We start from the raw sequence: 23,155 nt of genomic DNA, 5'->3' as shown, positions 1-23,155 counted from the left end.
TTAGTATCAGGGTTATGCTCGCTTAAAAACGGATTGGGAACTATTCTCTTTCATATTGTCTAAGAAAAGTTTACATAATATTTTTATGATCTGTTTCTATAAAGTTTGGTAGGACTCATTTCTCTCTGGGCCTGGTGTTTACTTTGTGTATTTGCTTTAACAACAGCTTCCATTTCTTAAGTGGTTATAATATTATACATTTTATTTCCTCAGATCAGTCTGATGAGTTGTATTTTTCTAGGAATGTGTCCATTTTGTTTGTTTTCAAAATTGTTGGCCTGATATTTTCTCATTTCACTAAAAATATTAATTTTAATTAAGTTGTTTAAAATGTTTTCTTCTGATTTGTTGTCCATCATGACTTTTTCTGAGTTTATTTTTGTTTGTTTTGCTTTCTGCCCACCAATAACTAAGTATAAGACACTAAAAGCTGTTTATAAACTGTGGTTGGCGCTAGTTGGCATGCGTCATCTGCTTAGAGAGCTCTTCCCTGTCCACTCTGTTAAAAGTAAACACTGTCATACCCATCACTTTGTCCTGTCTTATCCTGCTTATCTTCTTACTCTGATTTGTTGGTATGTGTGTGGTGGGGGGGAAAGGAGGCGCTTATTACTACCTAACATTGTAGTGTGTATACTTTGTTCTGTCTTTCTCTAGCTCTAAAATATAAGCTCTAAGAGAGCAGGTCTTCATCTCTATTTTGTTCACCACTGTAATTAATGCCTAAAATAGTGTCCAATACATAATCACTAAATATTTATTGAACAAATGAATAGTGAACTTCACTATAGAATGGCCGAATAAGGACACAGCTCTTTCATTGGGATGCATCTAATTAAGAGTATCTAGGGGTCTTTTCTCTTGGGCTATGAATTGTGACTGAGAGAAACCCTCCAACCTCATCTTGAGGCATTTTAAACCTGGCTGCCAATGTTTTAAGACTCTAGCAGGGGAAAGATGGGAACCATAGCATGTACAATTTTACTTAATTTCCTTGATTTCAGTAAAGCACCTGTTTGCCACCTCAGCTGTGCCTGAGCGTGCTGCAGTCTCAACCTCTTAAGACAGTAAGTTTTCTGATTCTGCCAGGCCACAGGTGGTCAGGGCAGATAGCAGGGCAAGAGGGTCCTTTCAGGTGTTAAATCAATCTTCCTTTGTGTTCAGTCCTACTTCACTCCCCTACTTTCAGCTGTATCTGAGCATTCCCAGGATTCTGCAGTGGAAATGCATGTGCTTCCTCTACCAGTCTCCCCTGTGGGCACATGGTAGATTGAGGTAGTTAAATCAAATACTCCCCACCCATCTGCATATTATCTTCTAAAATTTCATCAAACTCTCTTGTGTGCTGTTGTTTCCATTTCCTTTTTCTTTGTCCATGTAGATTTATATCTTCTTTTTTTCCTTAATATGATTTTGGTAGGATTTCAGAAGTGAGAGTAGATACTTGTGCTCAATATGCCATAGTTAACTAGAAGGTTTTCACTATTTTTAATAGCAGAAATATGTTGAATAAAACCCTTTGTGGAAACCCAGTTTGGCAGTCCTCCTTTGGTTCAGGAGGACTGAAGGAGAGAGACTGGAATACCTCTGCCCAGAAAATGTGTCCCCCATCCTAATTGCCCCTTTCCATGCCTCCCCTTTGGCACCTCTCTCCATCCTTACCCTACAAGCCCCTGAAGCCTACTTGAAACTCTTCTGGCAGAGCAGAATTTGAAAATCACTAAGTCATCTGCCCCCTGCAGAGACACGGCTATCTAAACACGAATGTATTTCACAGTAGCTTATAACAAGCTACACTTGTTGACTCACCATAAGGAAGATTATTTATATCCCGTTTTTTCTGATACTTTTATCTCCACATTCTGGGATGAGATCATCCTCTGAGAACATGATGAGTGTTTCAGATCTCTCTCAGAATGATCGTTAATAATGAGACTAAATGTTTCTAAGAAGTATCACTTTCTCCCTGTAAATTTAAAGTTTGCAAAGACTGACTGTCATCGTCCTCATGAGTAATAATGTAGGAGAAAAGCCTTTAGAATGTTCAGTTGCAATTGTGTAACCCATACTCCCTATCCCTGTTAGAATTTGTTTCTACTGCATCACCATCCCTGAAATTCTTCATTGAACTGGAAATACCTTACCTCTTACTTACAAAAGTACTTGAGGGATGTCAGAACATTGAGTTCACCAGTATGGTACGCCAAAATGTACCAGAGCACATAACAGTATTTGAAAAACCATTAGGTAACTTACAGAAAACCTATCATTTTTTATGCCCTCCTCCAAGGATTACCTCTAGTATTCTAAAATATTACACAATTTCAACAGTGAAATAAGATTTTAAGTGGATCTTTCAAGGAGTAATAAGATTAAAACCAGGTAAACCTGATACCAATCTACTACTCTGAAGAGCTCAATGCCCAATTTTAAATGACGCCAGAGATTTAAAATTAATTGACCAAGCAGTGGATTCCTAAATGGTAAGCTTACTTTTTAAGGCAGGGCCTACCGAGATGAGTGGGATCTTTGGCAAACTAATGGAGTTCTGTTTATGTTTCTTTAAAGGCTATATATTTGCCTGTAAAAACTAACTTCATGAACAGTATGTGAGAAATTATCAAGTACCATGAGGGTCTGGGAAGACTAGAGTTTCAACTGATCCTGTGAGCATGAGTTCCCCTTAGTTGTCTATTGGGTTTTAGCCCCACTGGATTTTTCTAGATATTGCTATCTCCTAAAGCACATCTTAAGAGTGACAAGCTGTTAAATGAAAACTAGGCTTACAGTAATCCCGTAAAGACATTTCATGCCTAATACTACAGCAAAATAATATTTGATGTTGCTTCATAACTCAACTAATTAAATTTGACTTATACTGAAATGTGACAAGTAGAGGGAGTGTCATTTTTTTCTTCAAAATTTGCTAATCCACACAGTATCAGCCCTTTACAAACTGAAACTGTACAACCTTTGTCATTTTTTTTATTTAAAAGTGTTTCTGTAAAAAGGTTTTAAAGCTTAAAATGAAATGAGAAAAATGAATTATCTGTTTTTGAAATAAGGTTTCTAAGAAATATTAGGGTTAGTCATATTCTTGAAGAAACATTTTTTCTATTATTACTAGTATAATACTTTCCTATAAAAAATGTTTTCATTGGCCAAACTAATGATCAGTTAGCATTATGTTTCAGATGATGAGCTTACGTAGCTTAGTGTAATTAAAGGAATAGAAACAGGCTTAGCTGCTGTGGGAACACAAGATAGAGTAGTCTTTATTGGTAGATATCTAGGAAATCTTTTATTTTTTAAATATTACAAACTGACCTAACATTGTGAAAGAAGCTTTCTCTGCCTACTCCTTTTGCCTTTTCTCACAGTAACCATGAGATAAATTTGATTCTCACCTCTCTTCTTACCTTACCCCAAGAGAGATCTTATTTACATACATATAAATATAAATAGTCTTTTTCATAAAGTGTACAATGGGATGATGTGACCTAAAATAGGCTATACCATTTTCTCCAAATGCTGAATATTATGAAAGACAGAAATCCCCAGAGAACTTTTGAGCAGCTGCTTTGAATAATGATTACTGTTTACTTAACTCAACCATTCCAACATCACCCAATCAAAACTCATTTCTTTCTTGGCCTTATAGGTTTATTGGTAAATGGCTGAGACAAGGCCAATAATGGACACCTGCCATCTCCTTTTGTATTTGGGCTGGAGGGCAAGGAGTGGGAGGCACCCTAATCAGGGAGCTGTTATCAGCTGGACCAATAACAGTGAATCCAGAGAGACTTCAAAGACAGGATTCACAGGGACTTTAAAAGTGAGGAATTGGGAATCCGTATATACGATGTGCCACAGAATCACAGGTCAAACCAGCATCGTTTTGCCAAGGAAGTCAATCATCCTTTTGTCTCTAACAATAATAATTTTTGTATGATTTTCTGGAAGAAGTAAGCAGAATGGTTGTATCTGCTCAGCGTTAGCGAGGAAAGAGGTTGTCTAGTTCCAACTCAGTGAAATTGCCTGTCTGTGGCATCTTTCTTGAAATAATAGATGCATACGCTAGCAACCTATTTATAACACGCAACATATCTTTAACATTTCATATTAATCTCATACATATACTAAAGATTTGCTTTAAAAACCCTTCATATAAGTATTTCCAAGGTGTGTGTCTTTGCAAATGGTAGCTTATGATCTCTTTTTTTACACTCTTTGAAAAGCCACTGGGTAATCTAAAACAAACAAACAAACAAACAAAAATATCTTTTTTTATGCCCTCCTCCAAGGATTACTTCCAATATTCTAAAATATTACACAATTTCAAAAGTGAAACAAGATTTGAAGTGGATCTTTTGAGGAGTAATAAGATTAAAATGGCAAAACAAATTTAATTATGTAAGCAATTCTTCTCCTTCACAAACCTGAAAGAAAAGCAAATTGGTATTTGTGAAATTTTCTTTGTCTAATAAATAGCCTCACTTTACAATAACGCCAATGACCCTGGTTTAATTAGGTGCAATTAATTTTGTGCAAGCTGAATTTGACATCTTGCTAGAGGCACAACCAGCTGTACCCTGTCTTATGAATTTTTTTTATCACCAATGAGAATTCAATTGCCTGAGCTATTGCAAAAGAGGGGGAGGCAGGAAGAAAAAGGCCACAGGGCTGCATTTTATATTTAAAAATGGCTCTAGTGGACAGCTGAATGTTTAATTAAAAGAGCTTCAAGGAATTATTTTTCATTGGTGCATCATCTTTGACAAGCTATGATGACTTTATTACTCTAGTTTGCATTCTCTTTGGACAGTGGTCCCACACGTGTGTCTAGACACACACAGTTCACGTGACAGGGCTCCATTGAGAGTGCACAAAGCTGCTAGAAAACATTCTCACTGACTGCAGGTGAGCCATAGCATCTAAGGTTTAACGCCATCCTTTTATTCAATCCTGTCGTAAAATTTTCTGTCCTTCTTGGATTGTTCTCATTCAGATTATTGTACACATTAAAAACCCATGGAAGGTCAGACACAGTGGCATGTGCCTGTAGTAACAGCTACTCAGGACGCTGAGATGGGAGGATCCCTTGAGTCCAGGAGCTTGAGGATAGTTTAGGCAACACAGCGAGACCCTGTCTCTTAAAAAAACAAAACAAACAAACCATGCAAGAGATTTCTGATGAGAACAGAAACCATTAGTGCAATCAACAGATTACAAAGAAGAAAACAAGATCCAATGGCTATAATTTGTGAAATGCTTTCTAAGTAGACAGAATATTTATGTATGGCGTTAGAAAATCAGTGTCATTGAAAACACTATAAAAAGCTTAGATCCTGCCATATTTGTCCCCCATTCTTCCAGTCTCCCTGTTTCTCTCACCAGAGACAATCACTGTTCCAGGATTTGTATTTGTTCTTCCACCATTGATCATGAGGTGGTGTATCCACATGCTCTGTGACTCACCATGCTTTTTCACTCATCAACATGTATCAACACTACCTGCCTGTTCACTAGGCAGGCAGTGTAGTGTGGTGGGTACAAGCAGGGTGTTGGGAACTAGAGAGTCTGACTTGAAATCTTGACTCTGACGCTTACTAGCACTTACTAATGACTTCATTTGTGGCTCAGTTTCCTCATCTGTAAAATGGGGTAATAATTGTGCCTACTTCATGGGGTTACTGTGAGGAAGACCAGTAAAGCACTCAGAAGACTGCCTGGACGAGAGTCAGTGCTGCATTAGTAGGTGCTGCTACAATATTTCGTTATCCTTTGCATTTACTCTTAGACACCATTGATTGTAAGATAAATAGTTATTTTATGTACCACTAAAAACAAAAAACCACTGCCATTCAAACAGTGACACATGCCTTCTTAACACTTAGAATTTTTATTTTAGTTATTGAAAGAGTCATTTTAGACTTTTTTGGATATACGCTTTTATCATATGTCTCTTGTGCACACAAAAGAAGAAAAAAAGATAAAACACATTGGCAAATGTAGTTCTAAAACTTTTTCACATTTACAGTCCAACTCTCCACTTAACCACTTTACCCGAGAGCTGTCATGTCTCAGCTTTTGGGCCATCGGGAGATGGAGTACATCACCTTCCAAGCCATTGTCCCCCCATCTGCAAGGTTTGATGCTGGAGCTTTGTTGTTCTTACCAGAAGGCATGAGTGGACAACCAGTGCCCACCTCTTCCTTGGGGATTATTACCTGGTTTGTGGGCTGATAGGGTTAAGGACTGCAATCATGCCACCACCTACCTGAGGTACAGCAGCTGAGATACATCCCTATCTTAGGCTGGGTGCGGTAGCTCTTGCCTGAAATCCCAGCCCTTTGGGAGGCCAAGGCAGGTGGATCACCTGAGGTCAGGAGTTCAAGATCAGCACAGTCAACATGATGAAACCCCCATCTCTACTAAAAATACAAAAAATAGCCAGGTGTGGTGGTGGGCGCCTGTAATCCCAGATACTCAGGAGGCTGAGGCAGGAGAATCGTTTGAACCCTGGAGGCGGAGGCTGCGGTGAGCCGAGATCATGCCATTGCACTTCAGCCTGGGTGACTAGAGCGAAACTCCGTCTCAAAAAATAAAAAGTAAATAAAGACTGCAAAACGTGAATAACCACGCTTCATAGAATCAATGCAGTCTTATCGATCCACTGCGTTCTTTTTCACAACTGCTTAGAATTCAGTCACAAACTAAATCATGAAAGCCAGTGTTTTTGAGATGAAGCTTACCATGGAACCAAGCCTAAATGGTGGCCCCAAAATGTTTCTAAACATGAACATAAAAAGTGGTAAAGCAATGCTTTAGTGGTCAAAAGAATAAAAGAATTGGCAATTGAGATTTTCACCTACTTCAGGAATATGCCTCAGAAACACACACAGGCATTGACTTTCCGCTATCATGTTTTTACCCAGTCCGCATGAACATTTTCAAAGGTCTGGAAGGGGAAAAGTATTTCTTCTCTAACCTTCATTGCCTCAACAGCCGAAATTCATCAGCAGGTGGGGTAGATAGATATTTAAACTCTGTCTGGGCAGCCTGGCTTTAAAAATACAGTTAAATTTATATCAATTACGTTAGAGTCTATAATTTACTGCAGATCCAAGGAGGAGAATGAAATCGAGACTGAATTGAGGAGGGATGTCAACAGTTAAATCACAGTCCATCCACAGAAATGTTCACTTATAAGAAAATGTTTCTTGCTGCCCACGGATCTCCCACCACCCCTAGCACTCTGCCAAAAACAAAAACCCGGCCTGACTCATGTGTGAGTCAGTCCCTGCATAGACGTGGCTGAGTCAGACACACAGCCATCCTCTTCCAGCTATCAAACACTGATCTACTCACCTTTTCTCCAACACACAAATGCTAATCATCAACTCAGTCATGTTCTTTCCTTTTCTTTTTTAAATTCCTGCCAAGGCTGGGCATGGTGGCTCATGCCTGTAATCCCAGCACTTTGGGAGGCCAAGGCAGGTCGATCATGTGAGGTCAGGAGTTTGGGACCAGCCTGGCCAACATGGTGAAACCCTGTCTCTACTAAAAATACAAAAGCCGGGTGTGGTGAGGGGTGCTTGTAGTCCGAGCTACTCGGGAGGCTGAGGCAGGAGTATCGCTTGAACCCAGGAGGCAGAGGTTGCAGTGAGTCAAGATTGTACCACTGCACTCCAGCCTGGGCAACAGAGTGAGACTCTGTCTCAAAAAAATAAACATAAAAATAAATAAATTCCTGCCAAATGCCCATATGTAGCACCTCAGAGGTGCTCAAAAGAGGAAAATCCAAAGCCAACTGAATCTCTTTCACCAAAAAAAAAAAAAAAAGTATATTTCCTGACATTTTTTTCTATGCATATATCTGCATATTTTTGTTTGTAAAATTGAAATTATAGCATAGGTACTGTTTTTAGCCTACTTTCTTTTACTTAATAGTCGGAAACTTTCATCCAATCTAATAATATTGGACTATTCTTATTCATAAGATTCATCTAATGTAATAATATTGGACTAATCTTATTCATAAGGTTAGTATTTCTACTAGCTGCAGAATAGTCCATCATATATTTCACCATAATATACTTTATCAATCTTTACTGTTAGGCATTTAAGTTGTTGCCAGCTTTTTGTTTTTGTTTTGGTTTGGTTTTGCTTTCTTTTTTTTTTTTTAATCTTTCTTCTCTTTTTTTCTACCATTAATGAATTTGTTTCATCCTTTTTAACGTGCCCTGACATTTCAAGACAGACTTTCCTGAAGTATCAGTGTTGTGATATTGTGTAATTTTACCTCTCTGAGCCATTGTTTTCTCATATGTGAAACAGGGTTCACAGTGCTACTTCATGTGTATCTGAGGGTTACTGTAAAATAGCAAAATGCCTAGCACATAGTAGATGCTCAAAAACAGTAACTTTTAATTTCAGAATACAGATTACTTGGAAATTACTTAGCCTTATTTAAGATGGAAGTAGATAACGTTTGGTGCCTATGGGAGATGGCAGTTTTATTCCTAGTATCAGAAGAGGCCTTGTTCTGGTTTTTCATTCATGGTAGAGAACATTTCAGTAGAAAATGCATTTTCCCAACATTAAGATCCTATAATTCCAAATTTAATTACATAAGAATGGTCATTAGTGAAGGAAATGGACACTGATGTAGATTTAGAACCAACAGCCGTCTGAGGAATGCAAGTATTTATAGCTCTCTGGAGATTCAGGTTAGGATACAGGGGCGATATTTCTCCAAAGAAAAGCTGGTAAGTGGTAGTTTCCCTTTTCTATTAGTTGCCTAAGTCAGTGAGGAGATTCTGTGGCCATGTGGTGCCACAGAATGGCTGGTGTGCTTACCAGCTATCATGTGAACATGTACAGACGGAAGGGTCCAGAACTAGTCTTAGAAGAGCAAGTAGAAAAAAAGAGAGTTATGCATAAGATTAGGAGGAGAAAACCCAGAGAGGGCCATTCACACTCCAGCTACCTTTGGAGCTGCCTTCATCAGCTTCTGCTGAGGAAGCCAAACGCCTAAGTCCTGTAAGATGGGGATCAGGACAGGATATAAAGAGACATAATGTCCTCCCCAGTCCTCTCTTTGGCATATAGTTAGAAACTACCCATTACTTCTCTGGGCACATAACTACTGGAGGGTCAGCTTTTCTCTCTCTCTCCTGTATTCATTCCGCCCAACCTCAGTTCCCCAAGACCTCCTTCCTTCTGTAGTTGCTTTTTCACTCTTCTGGTTAACACCTTGTTAATGTCCAGGTAGCAAAAGTATTTTCCCATATATAAGACAGGGAGATTCCACTAAGTGTTTCTTGAGGTCCCTGTTTCACATATGAGAAAACATATGCTCTGTGTATTCCACATTTCTATCTATACATTGTAACTTAATGATCCAAGGGCTTGGTATCTGTTAGAAGACCTAGTTTTCATTTGCATCTGTTTAATGTAGGGGCCACAAACCATAAAATGCCCGCAGGAGCCGAAAAGATACATAAGTGAGTGAAGTAGCACAGATTAAAAAGCAATAGAGAATACTGGGGACTGCAGCAAACTAGAAGGTGCCCTGACTGACGGGGACAGCAGCTACTCAGCACCAGCCTATTGGTGCCTTGAAATTTACAGAGCTATTATTTCCTGATCATCAAATGAATGAATGCATGCATGAACATGTAGCTCTTTTTTCTCTGCATTATATAGTTATAAAAATCATTTATAGTCATTTTGTGTGTGTGATGATTTTTGTTGGGCCAGCAATATTTGCTAAAATATAGCATTGTATTTTCGTAACAAATATTGTGAGGCAGAAATTTTGCCTTTCCTTTCTTTTTTGTGTTTTTGAGTAGTAACAGGCATTTCTGTAACTCAAGGTAAATATCAACATAGAACAGTCAATAGGGAAAAGAAGGGAAAGGGGCAGAGTTTGCAGGATGGGAAGACTATTTTACAATTTACAAGGAGTAGAAGTACGTCATGTTAACCTAACTGAACACATTCTATAGAGACACCATCACACGTGCAGTATGTCTAAAGCTTACCCAAACCTCAATTGTTCTCACATTCTTTCTTCATGACAGATTCTCAGAAAAATGAAATGTGTTTATAGCTACTTGAGTAGTTGCAATCCATATTTTATGTTTCATCACTTTTGAAATTCTCATGAAACAGAAAAAGATATTGTATAAAACTATGGGCAATTTTTCATTATATATAAAATCTTGAAATCATGCATCAAAGATCCTTTAAAATAAATGGAAATAATGTATTTTAATGACCCAGCCACAAACTAGTTGGGGATACTGAGTAATGAATGGCATAGCAGGGCCAAAGGCCCTCGAGCCACACTGGTTGTAGGCAGATAATGAGCAATGCATGTTTGAAATCCCTGGCCTATGGGGCGTTCCCTTTCATTCTGTTTCCTAAGGAAAACCATACAATTGCCTTGAAATTGTAAGCAAGTATAGGAGGCATATTTCCTTTAAAATTATATTGCCAGATACAGAAAGGATCTAATAAATTCAAACCTGAGGCTAAGTGTAGTATAAGGGAAAGGCCACCGGATTCTGAAATCAGAAGTCCAGCCTGTAGCCTTTTGCTTTGTGAACCTGTACCAGTTACCTGTTGCCACAATGATGATGCATAATTTTTTTAAAAAGCCACCCACATCAGTAGCATACAATGATCAACCTTTATTTCTCCTTAGGATCCTATAGGTCAGCTGGGTGGTTCTGATCTGACCTGAGCTTGGACAGGCTTACTCAATCATCTCCGGTCAGCTACAGGTTGGCAAGGTGTATTTACTGCTCTTGGCTGGGCTCTCACACCTGTCTAGGGCTTCAGTTGAGACAACTGCCAGTTGAGTTCTGTGCTACAAAGTGAGCTCTGTGCTACAACATTATACCGCCAGCAGGCTAGCCTGGACCTGTTCTGAGGGTGGTGGCAGGGCTCCCTGAGGGGGAAACTGGAACTTCCTCTGCATTCTACTGGCAAAGATGAGTTCCAAGGGCAGCCCAGGGCTAGGGAAGTAGACTCCACTTCTCAATGGGAGAAGCTGCAGAGTCACATTACAGAGGAGATGGGTATAAGGAGAGGAAGAATTGAGACCATTTTTATAAAGAGGTTGTCGCAGGTCTGGGGCAAGTCATTTGACTTCTCTGAGTAAGTATATCTTGCCTGTAATCCACAGCCCCAGGAGAGAATGTAAGTGAACATACTTTAAAATTCAATGCAACAGTTCACGTAAAGTGAACCAAGGTGCTGTAGACAGGGGGATAAAAATCTTACCAATGAATCTTGAATATTTATACGTAGATACTAGTGGTCTAAGCAGGTGCTGGGAGATTCCCCTTCCTAATATCAGAAAAAAAGCAAGTAGTTCCAGGCTTCAGAGCTGGTCTCAGACCAGCCCAATCCCGGTCACTACAACCCAAAGCCAAGAACAAAGTCCCGATTCACAATGACCATTGCTCCTCTAGCAGTCACCAGCAAACTTTAGGGCCACGGTATTGTTTCTCTTAGGGAATAAACTGCTCTTGTCCCTGTATTTTGAAATAAAAGTTACCTTTATACAAAATCATATTACCACTTGGCTGAGTTTTTGAGATATTCTCTTCCTAGTTAAAAACTTTTCATCTCTGCCATCTTCTCAATTCCTGTGCATATTTTAATAGTATCCCTGGTAACAGTAGTTGGAAGTCAGCACCAGTGTTTTCTAAATAGCAGCCTTCTTCACTGTAAATGCCAAGCAGACGAGGTTGCTGTGCAGCCTCCCGACCAAGTGCCCTCCTGCTCCTGGCCAGTAAGCACTGTCACACAGAGGCCACTCCTGCTCACACTGAGATGTCCAGAAGACATACTTAGTCTTTAGCTCTTCATGTTTCTGGGCATTCTCCATCGAGGACACCCTCTTTCCAGACCCCTGGTGCTCCCTGTCAGTAGCTCTGGGCAGCAATGTTGGTTTTGATTGCTTTGTGGTATGTAAGGGAGAAGAGCTTTCTGGGATAACCAGGACAGACCTTTCAGAAATGAAATCTACAGGCAAGGCTGACTTCCAGCAGTCTTTGCACAGTGCTCTGGTAAATGCCACTTGAAACATCAAGTAACCTTGAATTGGATACCTTGAAATTATATCTCTAATTAACAAGATGAGGATCGTGTTTTGTTTTCACCTCAGACTGTGCTTGAGAGATCTAGGTAAATTAGGCCCCCTGCAGCCTGAATTTTGCAAGACTGGTTATGAGGGCGGCCAGATGCACTGCAGTGTGAGGGACAGAGGCCCAGGGAACTTCGGTTTTCAGATGTGAGCCTCAAGAACAGCCATGTCTCCTAGGGTGGGCAGGGTCCTGGAACAGGGGTTATCTGTTCTTCCACCCTGGGCCCAGAGGCCTTCAGCAGCACCAGGTGGCCCCACTCATCCATTCAGGCTGCTTGGGAGCTGTGGTTGAGTTTCACTGAGAGCTGACTTCTTCTTAAAAGCCGCTTAGAGGCTAAAGGCAAACAAATCCTTCTTGAAACCTGAGCTCGTTTTAAGATGTCTTTACTAAAATCCCCTCTGAACCATTAGCTGTTATGTTATATAATTTCCTTTTCCTGAGAGTAACATTCTTGGTGATTACCACTATAAGGAATTATGTCTCACCCTATAAGAAGCTCTCTTCAGTTTCCCATGGGGATAATGTGGTACTAAGGCGATTTTCTGAATTTCTACCTGCGGCGTTTTTTTTATTTTACACAGACTACTAAATCTCCCCCAACTTTTTTTTTTCTTTCTTTCCTGAGTTAGACTGTATGGGATGTTTAAGTCTGGGTTAATCCTTCAAAAAGAAGTCAGCGTAGCAGCAGAACAACAGAACTTATGATCAAACTTCTTGTGAGTGAAAATATATATCTCTGGACATTGTAAACTTTATTTTGCTTTGTATTTTGTATTGTGGGTTATTTTATATTTTTATAATCTGTGTATCCAGTAGCCAGACCCTTCTTCTCAAGACTTTATTCAATAAATAGAAAATGCTACGTAATCCTAGATTCAAATTAGGATTTGTCTTTAAAATGTGTCTGTTTTTAATTTGCTAACAGTTTTTTTTCCCACCATCTTCCAACCCATAGATCTTGAGTATTATTATTAAAAGGGGGTTGAGTTTATTTTTTTAGACTAACAGACATTAAAATTTCTAAACCTGCATGGAATCAAAGGGTAACCTGAACATATTAGATTTCTCCAGGAAAAAAAAAAAATATATATATATGTGTGTGTGTGTGTGTGTGTGTGTGTTTGTGTTTATGTAGGTATGTATGTATATCCAATGGATAAAAGTAAAAAGGCGGCAAATCTCAGCTCAATAGAAGAGCAAACTGCCTAATAGACAATGTGTCGTCTCAGAGAGTTGATTCTACATCAGGGATTATTGTGACAGGACAAGCGGTATTAGAGTAAGTGACTTTAGAGAGTCACTTCACCTCTAAAATTCTGTTCCTTTTGTTTAGACTTTCAACAAATAGAGAATGGAGAGCAACTCACATGTTCAGGTCACTTGCCCTGCACTAAGCTCTGAATGAACTATTTTCATCCTTCCTGCATAACACTGGGTTTGCTACTATTCAACCCATTTTACAGATGAGGAAACTGAGGGTCATAGAGCTTTTGTAATGTGCCTGGAGAAAGAAGTAAGGATTCAGAACCTAAGTTCAGCTCACTCCAAACACCTTCAGATGTTCAGAGTGGGGTGTATTGCTTTCTAAGCCCTAGCTCTGTGCCTGGCTCCCCTTGCCTGTGCCTTGAGGGTAGGGAGTGAATAGAGCTGGGCAGACTGAGGGAACGGCTGCATTTTCTTAACAGGGTTTTTAAGCTGGGATTTTCAGTAATTATAGAATTTAACAATAGGTGGCAGCGCATACCTATAACAATTATGGTTCCTGTGTTAAATCAGATTTTCTTTTTCTGGGTTCTGTGTTGTGTTCAATAAAAGAAGCACTTTAAATGAGTGATCTGAGCGATTTCTACAAAGCATTCCTACCATTGGAATTGAAAAGTCAAATCTCAGGTAAGTTGTTCTTGACATTTCTCCCTATGACAGTAATAATGCCAGAGAAATTCGGCGTCCTCTGACCTAAACCTGGCAGCGTCCTCTGCCCTAAACCTCACCTTCATTGGGATCTCTTCTTGTGTAGGAACCTCCTTTGCCTTTTCTTTCCCTAAGCTTAAACAGAGACTAGGGCTACTAGAGATGCTAGGAAAACTATTTCTTTAAAAACGCTTTATCGCCAAACAGTATTGAAATGTGTTCAACTTCAAAAGAAGGTTAGGACAAAAAGTTGGCTTTGCAGTCTGGCCTGTGAGTGGCAGCTACATGGTGAGGTTACCCTTTGTGACTGTGCTTCCAACAACATCAGCCCTGGAGTTTCAGGATTCACTACACATACAATGGCTTCCCAGAGGTCTCTGTCCCTGAGGTTCTGTGTGCAGGAGGCGGTCTGCAGAACCTTGCTGTGTTCTAAGGCTGCACCTTCCTGCCTGGGTTTGGGGCTTCCTTACATGTTTTTAAGTGTGAACGTGTGGTGTTTTTCTTTCTTAAGGATATAAATGAGCTCCCTCGGTTGACTTTTGGCAACTGCCTTAAAGATTTCCTTCAGATGACCCTATTCTGTCTATTTGGGAGAAAAGGAGTCTTTCTTCAGAGAGTTGTGGCCTTGGGATGCTGGCTCCAGTGAGAGAGTCTTTGATTGTCCCCTGGGACGGGACTCTAGATGACACCACACAGCCTTATTTGCCTGAGGACCCCATTCATCTTGATTGACAGGACTGTAAACTCAAAGACTCAACACATTTTTATTGTGTGCCAACTATCTATTTGGTATTGTGCTGGGTGCTCTAACATGTGGCCTTAAATTATTTTTCACTTACCATGAAACTGGCGAGGAAAAAACTCACAGAACATTGGAAAATCCTCTACTAAGAGTTATTTATACGTGGAGAATAATATTGGTTGCTCACTTCTCCATGTGAAGAACACATAAGACTACTTTCTGTTAGCAAAATCAGACAGTTCTATTGGCTGAAGCCAAATAACCAATAGCTAACTAGAACTAGTGTCCTGTTTGTTTCTGCCCAGACTGCAGAGTGGGATGAACTTGCAGATATGCTTTGTCAACGACAGTGGCAGTGATAAGGACAGTGATGCTGATGACAGTAAGACTGAAACCAGCTTGGACACCCCCTTGTCTCCCATGGTGAGTCCAAACAGCACCAGCTGAAGTTCGGTTTTGTGATTTCCTGGCCATTTAGCTTCTTTTCTGTTGTGAATCAGGAACAAACATTTCAGTGATTAAAAAGGAAAAGTTTCTTGGAATTGCATGCTCCTAAAATTTGACAATGATTAAAAAGTCAAAGTTGTAATAAAATAGAGATATATAAGCTTTCTTAAAGCTAATAACTATTTTCATATTAAACCATTACGGAAATCACCAGCCTGGGCAACATGGCAAAACCCTGTCTCTATAAAAGATACAAACATTAGCTGATCATGGTGCCTATAGTCCCAGCTACTCAGGAGGCTGAGGCGGGAGGATCACCTGAGCCAGGAGTTCAAGGCTGCAGTGAGCTATGATGACACCACTGCACTCCAGCCTGGGCAGCATAGTGAGATCCTGTCTCTAACGAGAGAGAGGGTGTAGTTCATTTTCATGTTGCTGATAAAGACATATCGGAGACTGGGCAATTTACAAAAGAAAGAGGTTTAATGGACTTAGCCAGTTCCACATGGCTAATGAGGCCTTGCAATCATGGCAGAAGGCAAGGAGGAGCAAGTCACATGTTACATTTTTAAAACCATCGGATCTGGTGAGACTCATTCACTATCATAAGAACAGTGCAGGAAAGACTCACCCCTATAATTCAATTACCTCCCACTGGGTTCCTACCATGACACATGGGAATTGTGGGAGTTACAATTCAGGATGAGATTTGGGTGAGTACACAGCCAAACCATATCAGAAAGAGAGAGAAATTAGATATGCTCTAAAAATTATAAAGAGAAAATAAGCTAAATCCAGTTCTTCCCTATTGGGCTTAGAAATATGAGCTCATGTCTTTCCTTCACCTTACAGAAGTTGACTGAATAATCTTGGGTGCCTGTTGCTGGTATTATTTCCTCTCTGTGAGGTCTGTCTATAGCCTTTTTCACCAAAGACCAACAAAGAGGAAACTGTTGTCATTGAGTGCAATGCGACATCAGAACATCATTGGATACCTGAGATCCTGTCCACTCAAAGAACCTACGTAGGGCCTTGGCTCTGAGTCAATATTTTCTTATGTCTGGTCACTTCAGGAAAGTTTTGAGACCATGAATCAAAGACATATTTCAAGGTTGTTACAAATATATTTCCCATTATTAACTATACTGGTCTTTCTGTTTATGCTAAAATCTATTTTAAACTAGACCCTTTTTATGTTACTTGAGATTTATCAACTCAAGCAGCAAGTCACATTGATGGAGGAAACTCTGAGCTGCTCTGGGAGAAGGCTCAGAGGGTATTTTAGCCCAACTCTAAGTGGATGCTAGCTGGCATGCATGGAAGGCTCAGGCTGCTCTTTTTCCCTTTACAGAGCAAACAGAGTTCTTCCTATTCTGATAGAGACACTACTGAAGAGGAGTCTGAATCTTTGGATGACATGGACTTCCTTACAAGGCAAAAGAAATTGCAAGCTGAAGCCAAAATGGCCCTTGCCATGGCCAAACCAATGGCCAAAATGCAAGTAGAAGTGGAGAAACAGAACAGGAAAAAGTCTCCCGTCGCTGATCTTGTAAGCAGCAAAAGCTGAAATGCAAGAAAGAGTTTGGGGGCCAGAAATGGTTGACACTGTCCCAGTCCTTTCCCAGAATTATGCAAACTTGGATTTCTCTAAGGCAGTTTGTAAAAAGTCTTGTCACTGAGAAATGATTAAGTTTGTTTCTTTTTCCTTCCTACTGTAGCACTGAAAAATACATAAGCAATAGATTTCACGAAAGTAAAGTTTGCTCTTGATTGATACCTACTGTTTCTTAGGAACAATATTAGCTGTCATGGGAATATTTAAATTCCTTTAAAGCAATCTCAGTCTAAGAACCTACTGGTCCTGGCAAACTTAGTATTGCTATAATTCTTATTCTCATGTTTCAATGAAAACAATATAGCATAGTGAACAGGAGTCCTGGACTTTGGAGTTTAAGCCTAGCTCTGCCATTGACCTGTTACGAAGTTCTAAGCAAGTTACTTAAGTCTCAGTTTTCTCATCTATAAAATGGGGATGATAATGCCCGTGTCAGAGTATGATTGTGAGGATTCAGTGAGATAAAGTATTCAAAGCACATAGCACAGTACTTGTAGCATGGTATAAATTATTAAATAGTAGCTGATACTAATTTTTTCCATGTCATCGATATTATTGATATTCCTTGGTAATTCATTTGTGGCTATAACATTGACTCACAACCGGTCAAAAAGCTTTTGATGCTGGGAGTGTTGTGCTTTGATGCCAATTGCATATTAGGTAATGTAGTGTGGATGTAGGGCCCCACACTGGGAAAGACACAGCCTGGGAAAGCTTTTAATCACTGGATTGCAGTGGGTGGATGAGTGAGTCTTTTAAGAGAAAACTGGGTCTTACGTTCAGTGTGTTTGTGGCTGTATTCACTCCTCCATTTCTTCCCCTTTGTATCTTCAGCTGCCACACATGCCTCATATAAGTGAATGCTTGATGAAAAGAAGTTTAAAACCCACCGACCTGAGAGACATGACTATTGGGCAGCTACAAGTGATAGTCAATGATCTCCATTCCCAGATAGAAAGTAAGTGTAAGATATGCTTGAAAATAGGATATTCAATGTAAAACATCATGGAACAGTGCTACTTCCTTGGTCCAGTTTTTTCATACAACATTTCATTGGGTTCCTGTGTGATTGCAACGAAAATAAGAGAATTGCAAGGCTCTTTTTTGTTGTTGTTATTTGTTTTAGCTGTAAAATGTTTAGAAGCTTTAAGAATTTTTAAAGTTTCACAATAGTTACAGGTCCCTTTTATTTATTTTAAATCCCCAACTCCTAGCACAGTGCATGTACCTGACTTACAACACCTGTTTCTGGAACACAATTCAGTAGTTACAAGTCATTTGCTGTACAAGTATACTTTCTACTTTAGTTGTATACACATTCATCATAGGTATCATCATCATCAATAAAATTAAATTAGACACATTTCCTGGGACTCCAGAAGTAGAAGTGTGTGGAACCAATATGTGAAAATTACAGGGTGACAAAACACGGACTTTTCTCCCCAGAATAAAGAAAGACCTTTAACAGAAGTGGCCACAGGGAATGGTGAGTGGTGCTCACTCAAGGTGATTGGTAATGCAGAGAATAGGCAGTTTGCTTGATCTGATGAAAGAGAGAACATTCTCACTTAGGCAGTTTGGTTAAGCCAGATAAATTCACAATCTCTTCAGCCCCAGGGAGGAATGAGTCTGTATAATTATATGATATTACAGATTAAAAGAAATTCAAGAGATATGCCAACCAAATGCATTCAGATAAACCAACTATAAAAAGAAAAGAGCATTTATGAGCCAAACAGGGAAATTTGAATACTAACTGAATGTTTTAGTAAAGATTGATTTATTTTAGGTGTGATAAAGGTGTTGCAGTTATGTGAATTTAAAAAAGAAAAGCCGATCAGGCACGGTGCGGATCATGAGGTCAGGAGATCGAGACCATCCTGGCTAACACGGTGAAACCCCATCTCTATTAAAAATACAAAAAATTAGCCAGGCATGGTGGCGGACGTCTGTAGTCCCACCTACTCAGGAGGCTGAGGCAGGAGAATGGCATGAACCTAGGAGGTGGAGCTTGCAGTGAGCCGAGATTGCGCCACTGCACTCCAGCCTGGGTGACACAGCGAGACTCCATCTCTAAAAAAGAAAAGAAAAGAAAAGCCCCTGTCTTTTAGACATACATACTAAAGCATTTACAGATAAAATAATGTGATAGTTGGAATTTGCTTTCAAATAATCCAGTAGAAGTCGGAGAAATGATCCAAGCTTGGCCATGAGTTCAAAATTGTTAAAGCTAGTTAGATACATGGAAATTCATTAAACCATTTTCTCTGCTTTTGTAACAGTTTGAAAATTTTCCATAATAAAAAGCTTAAAACTTCATATTGGAAAAAAAATTCTATGCATTAAGGGTTCAGATATGTAGACACTCTACTAAGTGATAGTATAAAAGGCTACCCAAGTGTACACTGGAAAAAATGAAATTTTTCCACAAGATCCAAATAAAAAATTGGATATATTCAGTGCCAAGTTAACACATGGAATATTGTTCTAAAATTAAGAGAAAGAGTCAAACATTTTGATTAAGAAACCATAGATTCACAGGATTTTTTAAAAATTCTACAACTACATTTTAATTTTAGTTGAAAATTAATTACTAGAGTTGTTATTCTTTCAAGTACTGAAAACGCTTTCTGATGTTTTACCACTAAAACATCTTTCTTAGACTTTTAAACACTAAAATTGCCATCTAGTCCTTTTCAGGAACAGATGGAATTTTAGACCTCTTTGTGTGATTTTTTTTTTTTTTTTTTTTTTTGTTTTGTTGGCGCTCCTTTTAAAATTGGAAACTAGTTTGACCTAAAGGCAGATGAATGCATCATTTGAAGTCAGGATATCTAAAAGCATTTCCAAGGGGGACCTGTCTGATCACCCCCATTCTATCTTTTGTTTCCCTGCCTAGAGCTCTTGCTAGATGGGTACTGTCTTCCATGTGTCTGGGACCTGCAGCTGTAATGCTTAGCTTCTCTGAGGGAAAAAGCAAGAGAGAGCTTTTGCTTGTTCATGTTTTTCAGTGGCAGGAGTCCAATTAACCCAGTGCACTGATTTCAGAAAGATTAGAAATATTTTGGGCCCGAGTGCAATGGTTCACACCTGTAATCCCAGCACTTTGGGAGACTGAGGCGGGCAGATCACGAGGTCAGGAGATCAAGACCATCCTGGCTAGCAAGCCAAAACCCTGTCTTTGAAGGAAGGAAGGAAAGAAGGAAGGAAGGAAGGAAGGAAGGAAGGAAGGAAGGGAGGAAAGAGAGAGAGGTGGAGGTTGCAATGAGCCGAGATCGTGCCACTGCACTCCAGCCTAGGCGGCAGAGTGAGACTCCGTTTCAAACAGAAAGAAAGAGAGAAAGAGAGAGAGAGAAGAGAGGAGGGAAAGAGAACGAAGGAAGGAAGGGAGGGAGGGAGGGAGGGAAAGAAAGAGAGAGAGAGAAAGGAAAAGAAAGAAAGAAAAGAAAGAAAGAAAGAAAGAAAGAAAGAAAGAAAGAAAGAAAGAAAGAAAGAAGAAAGAAGAAAGAAAGAAAAAGAAAAGAAAGAAAGAAAAAGAAAGAAAGAAAGAAAAAGTCTTAAGTAATATTTTCCTTGGCACCCTGTTGTTTAGAAATTTCAGGGGTTATTTCTTCAGGTCTTGCATATCTAACTATATTACAAATCTGACTTTCCAATATCTTCAGATAATACTTTCTCCTAAAACAACCTGCACCTAGGGCTTCTCCTATCCTAGGGCCGTGAGAAGGCTTTGAGCACGCCTGGCATATCTTCCTTTTAGCCGGCATCTGATGTAGTAGTCAGGCCTCGAGGCCCTCCTGACTGTCAGTGTGAGGGGAGCATCCTGAAGCTGAAGGATGGAAAACTTAATGTGCTCCAGGCTTTGTTGTTCACATTTCTTCAAAACAAAACCTGCTTTTTCTAACAAGCTAGTCTCCTAACAGCTAACATTTATTTTCCCACCTTAATATGAAGGCAATTGGAAATAGTTCCTACTTGACTCCTTTTCTTCCCACACCTCTATAATTATGCAAATTAGACATGTTTCTGCAACATAAGAAGTCTAACCTTTTACAAAAATATCTTTCCTATTATGTGTAGCTGTTTGTGTGTATACTAGTTTGTAAATAGTTACACATTCTGACTTGGAGGCAGTTTTATCTGTTTTTAAATGCTCTTTTATTTGCCACAGGCTTGAATGAAGAGTTGGTCCAGCTGCTTCTCATCCGAGATGAGCTGCACACAGAGCAGGATGCCATGCTGGTGGACATCGAAGACTTGACCAGGTCAGTGTGGCTTCACTCTTGCCAAAGAAGAAAAGAAGCCCAGGGTGGTCTGAAATCTAAACATTAGGCAAAAACTAGCTCTAGAGAACTTCTTCCTCTACTTCCATGAATAACTCACCTTGCCTTTGCTGGTGCCAGCTGTTCAGATGGAGGAGAAGCAGAATTCCATTGTCCCTACCAAATGCATGCTTGTTAGCAACCATCCCCCACTTGTGATGAATTGTCAGTGCATTACTTCTCAAATCTCCACCTAAATCAGGTCAGTAGTTCTGGTCTTGGAGGACTTGACCTTGAAGGACTGTCCCCTGGGAAGCTGGGCATAAGCCATGTCATGCTGGCATGTTTCCAGCACAAGTAGCCATGTGATGAGTTCTCCAAAGCACAAGCTCTTATATGATCCAGTTCTTGATCGCCTCTGCCATGTCCAGAAGGCAGGGACACTGGCATCTCTCTGCAGCCACAGTGCCACCAGATGGTTCTCACCGTAGGGAAACTCCAGGACTTGAGTTTTTAGCTGGGCTTTGCTCCAACTTCCTCTTTTTAAAGAGGTAAAAAGAATGCTTCCCTTCCTAGGGGACAAGGAAACTAGGCTAATGCTGGTCAAAATTTTGCATTTTGCAGATTTCCTTGCAGTAAAGCATATCACTGTAAGCATATAAAGTACATGGAATGCTGTAAACATTCCTATGAGCACATATTTACTATGGCGTCTTTTCTGAGACGGTCCATATGGAATCTTTAAACCAAGAGACAGTAATTGCTATTAATCCCAGAAATAGTATTTAGAGAGTAGAAGGCTCTCCAAAGAAGGAATACCTCTTGTCACAATGATGTAAGGAGTTAACCACATGATCTACAACAATCCCAGAGAAACTTGAAAACATATGTAGTGATAATAATGCTCCCAGCACCTACCACAGGACCTCATCTCAATGTGTAATGCTGCGTAAAATAATCGTCTAATGATGCAATGATATAAAAAATAGTTTTAGTGGCAAAATGCTGGAAAAATATGTTTAAGCTTTCTTTTTTAAGAGTTACGGGCAGCACTGTTTTGTATGTTTTACATATTATATTGCCCTATCCCTAGCCAAAAACAAAACGAAATAGTAAGCCTTCTCATACTCTTTGAACATATTTGCCTGCATCTGAAATATCACAATAACACTCAAATAATATTATTGCCGTCTAAAGATGTATTCAGGCACTACACCGCCAGCAATTATAAAACATCCCTTTTTTGTTAGTTCAAGAAGTTTGCACGCAGGTGTTAAGATTATGGGAAATCAATGGTAAAATATACAATCAGGACCTACATTTTTTTTTGAAAAACATATAAACTCTTGTAAACTATGATTTACCTGTGACAGCAGAGATCTTTTCTCTGTCTCTCAAAATAGTATTGGCATTTCTTTTTGGCAAGGAGGATGGTGAGAGGCCCCGCCTCTTCTCTCTAAGTGTTAGGCTAATACTTAGGTTTGCAGTGTATGTTTTATTAACTTTCAGATGGTGTGACCATCGGAAACAGGGCAGGCAAAACCATGGAGTTAAAAGGAAAGGAGTCACTAATTTAAAGATGTTGGTGGCATCCTTTGAATTGGGGTAGTCCTACCATGGGCCCCAGGGACATGATGTCCTTGCCTAGCCTTTCTCTTGGTGAGAAGAAGCTTCTACATCTGCTCTTGGCTGCAGAAAAGTAACTTTCCTCATTGGAGGGACCTGAGGATACTTAAACATCCCTAAAGGCAGCAGCCCCAGAGTCCTGCAGCCAGATCTCAGAAGGCGGAGGGGGTAGCTGTGGGGACTGCTGAGACATGTGGTCCACCTCTTCCCTTTACCTGTACAACTCCTACTATTCCAGATGTCCATTCATCAGTAGTTCTCAATTTGGGTTGCACAACACAACCATGTGGAGAGGCTTATAAAATAGTGACGCCTGGATCCTACCCCAGATATTCCTATTTAATTATTCTTGTGGGCTAACCTGGGCATGAGAATTTTTTTAAGGCTC

General features: G+C 39.7%; 1 protein-coding gene across 9 annotated transcripts in view; it reads left to right on the top strand.

Annotated features, from left to right (window-relative positions):
- SCHIP1 (schwannomin interacting protein 1) overlaps positions 1-23,155 on the top strand; it is a 164,544-nt gene that overhangs the window by 138,218 nt on the left and 3,171 nt on the right. For all 9 annotated transcript variants that reach the window (XM_033202940.1, XM_033202948.1, XM_033202960.1 and 6 more), the window contains 4 exons: positions 15,123-15,240; positions 16,616-16,813; positions 17,714-17,837; positions 21,051-21,144. In XM_033202940.1, the coding sequence (XP_033058831.1) occupies positions 15,123-15,240; positions 16,616-16,813; positions 17,714-17,837; positions 21,051-21,144 (534 nt within the window). The remainder of the gene's footprint in view (positions 1-15,122; positions 15,241-16,615; positions 16,814-17,713; positions 17,838-21,050; positions 21,145-23,155) is intronic.

Source organism: Trachypithecus francoisi, unplaced genomic scaffold (assembly GCF_009764315.1).
Source record: "Trachypithecus francoisi isolate TF-2019V2 unplaced genomic scaffold, Tfra_2.0 Lachesis_group0, whole genome shotgun sequence".
Classification (NCBI taxonomy): Eukaryota; Metazoa; Chordata; class Mammalia; order Primates; family Cercopithecidae; genus Trachypithecus; species Trachypithecus francoisi.
Note: the sequence above shows the minus strand (reverse complement) of the source record. Positions and strands in the feature narration are given on the sequence as shown.